The 9512-nt window shown below is 37.1% G+C and overlaps 1 protein-coding gene and 1 long non-coding RNA gene across 3 annotated transcripts; one reads left to right on the plus strand and one right to left on the minus strand.

The window, feature by feature from the left end:
- Window positions 1-331: 331 nt before the first annotated feature.
- LOC129732854 (uncharacterized) lies at window positions 332-4165 on the plus strand. Of its 2 annotated transcripts, none has more exons than XR_008729365.1 (7): window positions 332-412; window positions 473-758; window positions 837-1180; window positions 1426-1822; window positions 1889-2215; window positions 2880-2931; window positions 2992-4165. It is a non-coding gene; the product is annotated as an uncharacterized LOC129732854 (long non-coding RNA). The 2 variants fall into 2 exon arrangements; XR_008729366.1 differs by having other exon boundaries at window positions 837-968.
- Window positions 4166-4696: 531 nt separating this feature from the next.
- Window positions 4697-8018, minus strand: LOC129728545 (uncharacterized; the record flags this gene model as incomplete). The annotated part of the gene is made up of 2 exons (XM_055686990.1): window positions 4697-5431; window positions 5498-8018. A coding segment is annotated over one exon (750 nt), but the record flags the coding sequence as incomplete, so codon positions are not given.
- Window positions 8019-9512: the final 1494 nt, after the last annotated feature.

Here is a 9512-nt window from a genome sequence, read left to right on the forward strand (position 1 = left end):
GTTCCTATGGAATTGTATAATTAATTAAATACTAATTTCTTTCAGTTACATTAATTGAATTAAGACTAAACATTTTCTAATAGTTGCTACGGCACATTCTTTTATACTAGTGGCTTATATTTTATAAGGTAAATTCTTTTTGAGTTCTTATGGAATTGTATGATTAATTAAATACTAATTTCTTTCAGTTACATTAATTGAATTAAGACTTAACATTTTCTAATAGTTGCTACGGCACATTCTTTATACTAGTGGCTTATATTTTATAAGGTAAATTCATTTTGAGTTCTTATGGAATTGTATAATTAATTAAATACTAATTTCTTTCAGTTACATTAATTGAATTAAGACTAAACATTTTCTAATAGTTGCTACCGCACATTCTTTATACTAGTGGCTTATATTTTATAAGGTAAATTCTTTTTGAGTTCTTATGGAATTGTATGATTAATTAAATACTAATTTCTTTCAGTTACATTAATTGAATTAAGACTAAACATTTTCTAATAGTTGCTACGGCACGTTTTGTGTACTAGTGGCATTCCAGCAATGGTAACCGTTTCCTATCTATCTGGCCGATGTGTTGTTTCAGTGGACAAAGGATGACTTCGGGTTGGGAGCCAACAGAAAACTGGCCGGTTTCGAGTGCTCCTCGATGGTGGGTAGTGATGAGGAGGGCGACTTTTCTCTGGACATTTTCTCAGTGATGCTGGACGATGATGCCAAGTAACAGTGCCAGGCTGGACCGGGCAAAAAAGGTAACACTGGAAATTCCATGCACAGCTGGCTATTTACTGAGCCCAGCTTTCAGCTTCGCTTTAACATGTCTCCTGCAGGGTCTCCGCCTATCCGGTCTTGATTTGCAACTCTCACCACAGAAGCCGCCGAAAATAGTACAAGGGGATTTTATGGTTACAACCAAGGATACAGAAATCAAATATGTAGTGGAAGGCCGGCCGGCTACTGAGGTGACGAAGCTAAATGTTTTCCCAACACCTACACTGCCGTGAGATGACATTGTGACGTAGATCCAAGTGATTAGTTTTTCAGTACGGCCCAAAAACGATTGCATTTCTTTACAATTTTGTATTGAAATAGTGCCTACGTCACTTTGTTTTTTTTTTTTATTTTATGCAGCGTACGAATGAGTAAAAACGAAAAGGAAAATACCAAAAGAAAGGTATTTGAAAAATTAACATATTGGCATGAAAACTCATCACTTTGTCATATAACGGCAGTACAGTATTATGGTACCTTTTACGCATTAGATTTTGTGATTGCAAATGCAGCACACGCCCTGTTGAGATGTAAAATAACGCACATGACATGCCAACATTTTATCATTGAATTTTCTCCTATAAAATCATACGACTTGCAAATTTTCAGTAGTTCCATCATGTTCGAGAAAATCATATTCACTTACAGATAACCTGGATCGACGGGCTGGGGAACGTACTGAATCAAGGAATCGAAAATATGAAAGATCCACTCCCCGATGAGCGCCGATTTACAGCCAAATTAATCGTCAAGCTGACACCACAGAAATAGCACCACAATACGTCCTTCACCTGCTAGGCACAGAACACCGCAGATCGAACGTATCAATCGGTTCGGCTAAAGATGGAGGTCAAGTACGCTCCGGAGGTGAGCATCACCATCACTAGCGGCAACCAGTATATCAATACCAACAACAACTGCGGTAGAGTATTAGAAGAAAGCGGTGTCCGGTTGGCATTGTCGTGCGGACGCAAATCCTCCCGACGTGACCTACCGATGCATTGTTGGAAGCGATATGTTGACAGGAGACTACTCCACAGAGCTGGTAAGTAACGAGGTCCGATCGCGGAGGAACATCACACAGACTCACGGCCATCATTGTTCATTGCAGGTAATATTAAATATTTCGAAAAAGTACCACAACACGGTGGTGAAATGCGAAGCTTACAACGTTGTGGGCACGAGCGAGAGAAGCGAAACATTGGATATCAGTTACGGTCCGTCTTCTCGCAGCCTGCCGAAATCGGTTGAGGCTGATCTGGAAACGGTGGTTTTCTTGTGCTGAGATGTGGATGCCAATCCTTCGCCGGATATTGAGTGGTTGCACAACGGGTCCGGTCGGGTCGGTTGTGTCCATTTCAGGGAACGTGACACGGCGAGTTACTCACACGACGGCCGGTCGGCACATTTTGTGTACTGGTGGCTTATTTCCCATGAGGTAATTTCTGATTAAGTTGTAATGAAATTGTATAAATACAGCACTCGTGCGCTAATTGCACGAAAGTTGCAGTGCAACTAGCGGATGAGCTTTTTAATTGCATGAACTCAAAACTGTCAAAAATTTTTGGGGGGTGTGCTAATGTTTGGTATTCGTGTATCCGTTTACGAACCAATTTCGAACCAGTCAGATTTTTTCATACATTGCAACTTAGTTGGAGTGTAACGAACATTACTGTATTTCAGAGAATCCCACGTTTTCAGAAGCTGTTCAGCGTGTGGACAGCTTAATGCGACATTTCGGTGAGAATTCGACACAAGTGATCAAATTGAAATCAATTAGATCGACTATAATTGAAAACAAATTGGGCAAACGTGCAATGTGATTATGTATATTTGTTATTTATTACATACAACAGGAATCTAAAATAACAAAATTAAAAATATTGAATTTATTTTCAGTTGATTAAATATTTCGCGCATTCAGTATTCCCTCGCAAAACTTGACAGAGAGACATTGGCTTCAAAAACCACATGTAGTTTGACGCAAAACTGCTTTTTAATTGCACTTTCGTGCAACTAACGGAGTGCAATTAAAACGCAGTGCAACTAAATCGCGTGCAATTAGCGAACGAGTGCTGTAATTAAATACTTATTTCTTTCAGTTACATTTATTGAATTAAACTAAACATATACTAGTGGCTTATTTTTAATAAGGTAAATTCTCCTTACGTTCTTATAAAATTGTATAAATAATTAAATTCTAATTTCTTCCAGCTACCCAATACCGATATATGTAATGACACAACATAGTAGTGAATGAAAAACAATTGTAATAGCAATAATAAATAAAATAATGAATGCCTACACAAAGTTTTTTCACTTTTTCTGAGCTCTGGCCGTAACTTGTTTGGAAATATTACCAGATTTGATCTGGAAAACTTCTGTGAAAATTTAGTTTTTGGGGCTTATTACGGGAGTCACTTCACGGTGAAGTGATAACCGTAATAGGCACGATGAAAGCGATTCCCATTTGATTTGCACACGTCTTTTTTCACCGTAAGATTTTTTCACTTTGTTCTCACCGTGAAGTGACATCCGTAATAAGCCCCTTTGTAACGCAATATGATTGTTACGACTCGTAGGATCTTGAGAATACACTGGAGTCTTTTTTTGACGCGGTTAATTTTTATGCGTTTAACTGAACGCGATTTTTTTTACAATAACGCGGATTATTTTTATGTGATTTAGAAGACTATTTGTACGCGGTATCAAATAAGTTTAGTATAAGTACATCTCATCTAACCTTTAAAAAGCGATACGATCAACCGCGTAAAAAAAGACCCCAGTGTAATCGCTAATTTGATCATTTTTTGAGTCGATTGTCTGTTTTTTTACAGCATCTACATTTAAAAATTCAAAAATAAATCAAAAAATTCAAATTCTCTCTGTGTCCGATTTCGAGATCTGATAAATATGACCTACAGTTGACAAAAGTTTGCTTCTCCTTCATCGGTTCGTCAGAGCAAGTGTCCACATGAATTCCCTAAACGCTAATTTGCAGCGGTCGCTGTTCCCCGTGTCTTCGGCTGGACTGCTAATGCGTTCCGCCGTAAGAAGCTCATCAATCCTTGGCGCACTGCGTGGCTCGCGGGATTTTTCGTTCAAATTAAGTATCAGAGAGTAATTCTTACTTGACAAATTGCGAGACGGGGCAGAATAGTTTGGTGGAACCTGGACTCGACCTGAGCATCACGGTGCACTGAAAAGAAGTTTAAATTTCAACACAAGAATGGAACTATTAAGGTACTACTCATTCTTCGCGGTTTTGCTGTACGACTGGCTGCAGACGAGAAAGTGATAGAATATTTGTCTGTGTCTGGAACAGCTTCAGTTTCTTAAGATGATCTCAAGTTAGGTTTTTTTTTATTGGACTTTGATGATTAGTATTCCGTTCGAGTTTTACCAGTAACAAGATTTTATTCAAAGGCTGCATCATGATCGAGTAACGTATGAGAACGCTTTCTCTGCTCCTGTAATTTATGACCTAAAGAAATCGTCTCGTCAATAATCCCCGCGCCCAATCTGGACTGACGTGGTTGGGGATTTTGGCTTGTTTCAGTGTCACGCCAATATAAAGTGCATGCTAGTGATTGCTTTTACTTCTCTCTCGCTGTGAAGTTTCTTTGTTGGCATATTTTAATTATATACACGGTTTATTTGTGGCCGCATTTACCGCCATTAACAGTTTGAATTTTTTGTATGTTTATTTTCGCACGTTCTGGATGATGAGACTGCGATTTTTTTGTTGTTGTTTGTACAACTAGTTATTCGATTAAGGACAAATTGAAATTCCGTTACGGGTTCTTTGCTTTTTCGATCGATACTTTTTTTTCTCCATTAAAACAACAATTCAATTCGACACATTCTTATCATAGTTTGATCATTCTGTACTCAAACAAAAAAAAAAAACACATAGGAATTGTTGGGGAAGTAATCAACTATAATTGATACTTTAAAAGCTCAACATCACTAGGAGGAAGTGTCTGTCAAGAACAAACGTCAAACTTTAATTTGAAATCATTCGGTTACACACAATATAACAAAGTGCCTGGAAATAGAAAGGAAATCCTCTTTGTTCTGGTGCAGACATCCGTGTGTGCGAGCGCGCGCGGGGGTGGAAGCAACATAAACAAATAATTGCCTACCGCTACTGCTGCTTTTGAGTCGAGAGCAAAACAATGATCCAACGAATGTTTACGTGGCCATTCCCGCGCGGACGCCATTGAAAGGTCAGGAAGTGCAGGTATCTTCTAGTTTAGGAAATTAGGCCCATTAGGCGAAAATTGATATCACGTTGACAGTTGCCAGTGTGGATTTGCTCGAGGCAGGCTGGCGGCAGTTGCTCTCCTGGCTCTAGTGAACTTGAACTCCGGCAGTTTATCGATTGCTCGTGTTAACCGCCAATTTTTTGTTTGCTCTATCGGAAAGTTATCTAACTTTGTCGTTGTAGAATCTCTTCTCGAACCGGTACAATGGCGTTAGAATAATTGGAACAACATGCTTTCCTGGAGGTAGTTCACTCTTCAGCATATCCGATAACCGATTTACCGAAGGCGATCGCCGACAGGCACTGGGTTACGAGCCGGTGGCGGTCCGGATAGGCACGTCGCAGCTCTCGGTTCACGTTTGACTGGAACTTTTTCATATCAAATAACTATGTAGAAAAGAGAACAGAAAAAATGAGTCAGGTAGAAAAAAATCCCAAAACATCAGTTCTTACCTTAACTATTTTGTCGCTATCTTTGTGAATATCTGCGAATCAATAAAAATCTGCACAGTGACTTTAAAAATCTGTGTTTTGAAGACAAATCTGCACATCAGGAATAGTCCTAGGGAATACCCGACAGAGATGCCAGATGTTTTTGAAAAATGTCTGCAACTGCTCGAAAAACCGGAAAAATGTGCTCTAAATCTGAAAAAAATCTATCCGTGATCCGAAAAAATTTCGCTCGCGCAGGCAAAAGTCTGTAAAAATCTGCACACATTTTAAGAAAATCTGCGCAAATATAAGGAGACTTTGACAAAAATCGGCAGAAACCGTGGAAAAACTGCAAATATCTGCAAATCAATAAATATCTGCACACGGACTTCAAAAATCTGCGTTTTGCAGACAAATCTGCACATTTGGTATCACTGATACCCGATACACTACTCGAAAACAAGAGAAATTTTCTCGAAACCCGAAAAAATCAACTCGAATTTCGGAAGAATGCAAAAGCTTACAAGGCAAGTTATACAGGAATATGGCGGATATGAAACTAACTCGTATTCAAGATATAATCACTGAACATGTTTATGTTTTTGAAGCGAAAAAATATTCACGGTATTGATGGTCAACTATCAAGATTTTTCACGAATGTGATCTTGAAATATGACTGAAATGGCACATTGCGAAAATTACTCAAACTATTAAAATAAGCTGTTTCGGAACGCCAACAATAAAAGCAAACGCTGTCGAAAAAATTACAGCTTAAAGTAACTTCGTTTGGCTGTTCATTTATAAGCAAAGCAAGTTCCATAATAAATTGAGGATTAAATTTTTTTATGAAAATTCTTTGATTCTGTAGACTTAACAACAACGCTAATTTAAAATTTAACGTGGACCAAATATGACGTACACACATCAAGATATCATCACCGAGTACGGTCAAATAAATTACCGAGATGTTAACAGCTCTATATTTTCATCAAAATACCGAGATTTTATAAAACCAACAATTGACAACCTGTCAAACTATGAGAGATGCTCGGTAATGTTTTACCAATATAATGATGAAATAATTCCGAAACTAGTTTGTATATACTAAACACTCGGTGATTTTAACTGTAAAATTATTATGATAATGTCGGTAAAATTTAAAAATTACCAAAACGATTAAATATGCATATAATTTTATTAATTATTGAGTCAAATGAGATAACTAATTACAACATTGGTAAAAACGAGAGAGTTGTGTTGCATCCTGGAAATAAAGCAACACCCATCACTCTGCAACTTCCATCCTAACCTAACCTATCTTTTTGTAAATAGAAAAAGAATTAATCATTATAATTCAATTAAAATTACAATTCATATTTTTTTTAAATTTTACTTGCATACAAGTTGTTACGTTAACTAGCAGGTCCCTTTTTTCATCGCAACTTGATTGCAATACTTTGCGTCAAAACTTCCAGCCGTTTTGGTGTGAGCTTAATGGAAGTGAGTGCCATGGCGTCTCTCTTTTCTATAGGCTTTCTATCCTATAGGTTCGCTAGTATAATCTGAGCATGGCTGTGGGTTGTGAATTGTCCACGGTCTACACAAGATTTCTAGAAATTATATGAGTGCTTGTCCACGAAAGGAGAGGGAGGAGGGATTAAAATCGTCATAAATCTGTCCAATTCAGATTTTCTTTGCAGCAAAAAACAACTCACCGAATCTCTCATTCAAAATGTTGAAAGCGAACTTGGAAAATCAAACAAAAATTTTTCAATTACAGATTTATTTACTATCAAAGAAAAGACATGTCATTTATAATACCCTCTAAAAGGTTTCTAATGGTGTCAGATGATTGTTCACTGCGAATGGATATAGAATTATTGGAAGGTTTTTGTGTCGCTTCTGTTATAATATCTGAGAGAACTGCCCGAACTATTTCCGTTGGTTTGCTTAGTAAATCGTAGCACCTACTTTTTTCATGCGCAGAAATTTCTAATAGTTTCGATAGTTCTTCCAAATATATCCGCATGGAAAAGTAAATGTCATTCATTTCGCTCGATAGATTAGAAATGCTGAATCTTGGATTCATGATTATAGAATAGTTTGAATTGTTCCAGGTATGTCGCAGTAAATGACCAGTAGTAAGGTAGTAGCTCACGCTCGTTTCCGGCTCATCTGTTTCCGCATAGTAGACAGTACGAATCACTTGTTTCGTTTCGTGAATTTCACCATTGATTTTCGTTGGAATAACATCGGTGATTTGATAAATCGAATGTCCTATGCGACCTTGGATATCAATTGCTCGCGTGTGGATATCTCCGATGAAGTTTGTTAGCATTAAATAACGCATGTATATGATATTCAGACCGTCAGGTAGTAAGAAACCATCTTCTTCGGCAGTAACCACACCTTGAAAGCTCTCTGATTCATTCGCTACTGTTTCCTGTCGGAATGCCGTGACGTTTTGATTTTCGTCGAAATATAGCTGTAACTGTTTTTCCTGAAAAATGTGCAAAAATAGTCTATTATAGACTTCATAAAAACCCGTAGAAAAACGTCACTTATTCAAAATGACTGTTACAAAAAAAAGTTTATTTGAATGACCTGTTCTATTCCACGGAGTCTCATATGACCGCACGATAGAATCATTTCTCAAATATCGCATCAAAGCTTCGATTTTTTGGGGAGAAGTACGGAATAAGTTTCCACAACACTGGAGGACTGTATCTTCGAAACCTCAGTGCTTGTAGCTTGTTGAATCTACAATAAGGCCGTTACAAATTTTATTTTCATTTTATGTCACCAGGGGCCCCTTCAAAAATTTTGAATATTGGAAGGGGAAGAAAAAAAAGCTCATACCGTTTTATTCATTTTATTTATTTTCCGACAGCATGATTGCCTAATTTAGCGATGAACAAGTCCAGTGATAGAGAGAGTGTCGTCAAAGGGCAGCGAAATAGATAATAATAATAATAAAGTGTTATTTTTCAACATTTATTTGAGTGCAAGTTACAAACGTCATAACTTGCACACAAACTTTGATCAAAGATATTTCTTTTTTTTTCGTCTCGGTGTTATTTATTTTTTGCAACCCCCTTTGCTAAGTTTGATAACCTTGGACATAAAAAGAATTCGAAATTTGTATCAGCCTAACTATCCTGCGGTTTAGTTTTCAAATTTCTACAAACTTACCTGCAAAAACTTTAAATGAAGTGAACGGTCTAAATGTTTTCATGGTTTTTGATTATTATGTTTTTTAAAATCCTCAATCATCGTTTGTACTTCAATCATCAATAAAAATTGAATCAGACCGCTTTGCTCTCATTTTTATTGCATCTGGCCAAGTGTCCATCCTTTGTAGTGCCTTAAGGAACCTTATTCTGTCATGTAGTATGTAATAAGCACAATTTTTTTTACGCGGGGGATACATAGCTCGTAAAACGGTGATTCAAAAAACCGCGTAATTAAAAAAAACCGCGCTAATTTTAAAATCCGTAAAGTGAATCACCAAGAAAGGGTACAGAAAAAAATAGAAAATAAACTCGAGACGTATTTGAAATTGTCCTCTTTGACGGACATTTCGGATCCTTTGGAGGGAGGTTTTTTGATTAAGTCTTTTACTCAATAAAGTTCCCATTTTCAAGTTCCCAGCCCGAGTAATTTTTTTTTTGAAAAAAAAACGCGTTAGTTCAAAAGCCCGCGTAAAAACGCGGTAATTAAAAATTCGTGTAGTTCAAAAATCCTCGTAAAAAACCGTGCTATACAGCAATTCGAAACCAATCTCATAATAGGAGATTAAACCCAATAATACACCATCATAATGACGCTAGCCAAAACCAAACTGACTAGTGAAGGTTGTTACACGAGCTTAATTAACTAATGAGACGTAATCAATTTTGTGGCATCTCCCTTTGAAACTTAAAACGAAAACTCTCCACAAAGGCGTTTTCCAGGACCTATAAAATTTACATAGTAGAAAATCTAATACGATACTGCAATATTTCTCTGTAACAAGGTATTTTGTGATGTCGTACTT

This window comes from Wyeomyia smithii, chromosome 3 (genome assembly GCF_029784165.1).
Source record: "Wyeomyia smithii strain HCP4-BCI-WySm-NY-G18 chromosome 3, ASM2978416v1, whole genome shotgun sequence".
NCBI classification, from domain to species: domain Eukaryota; kingdom Metazoa; phylum Arthropoda; class Insecta; order Diptera; family Culicidae; genus Wyeomyia; species Wyeomyia smithii.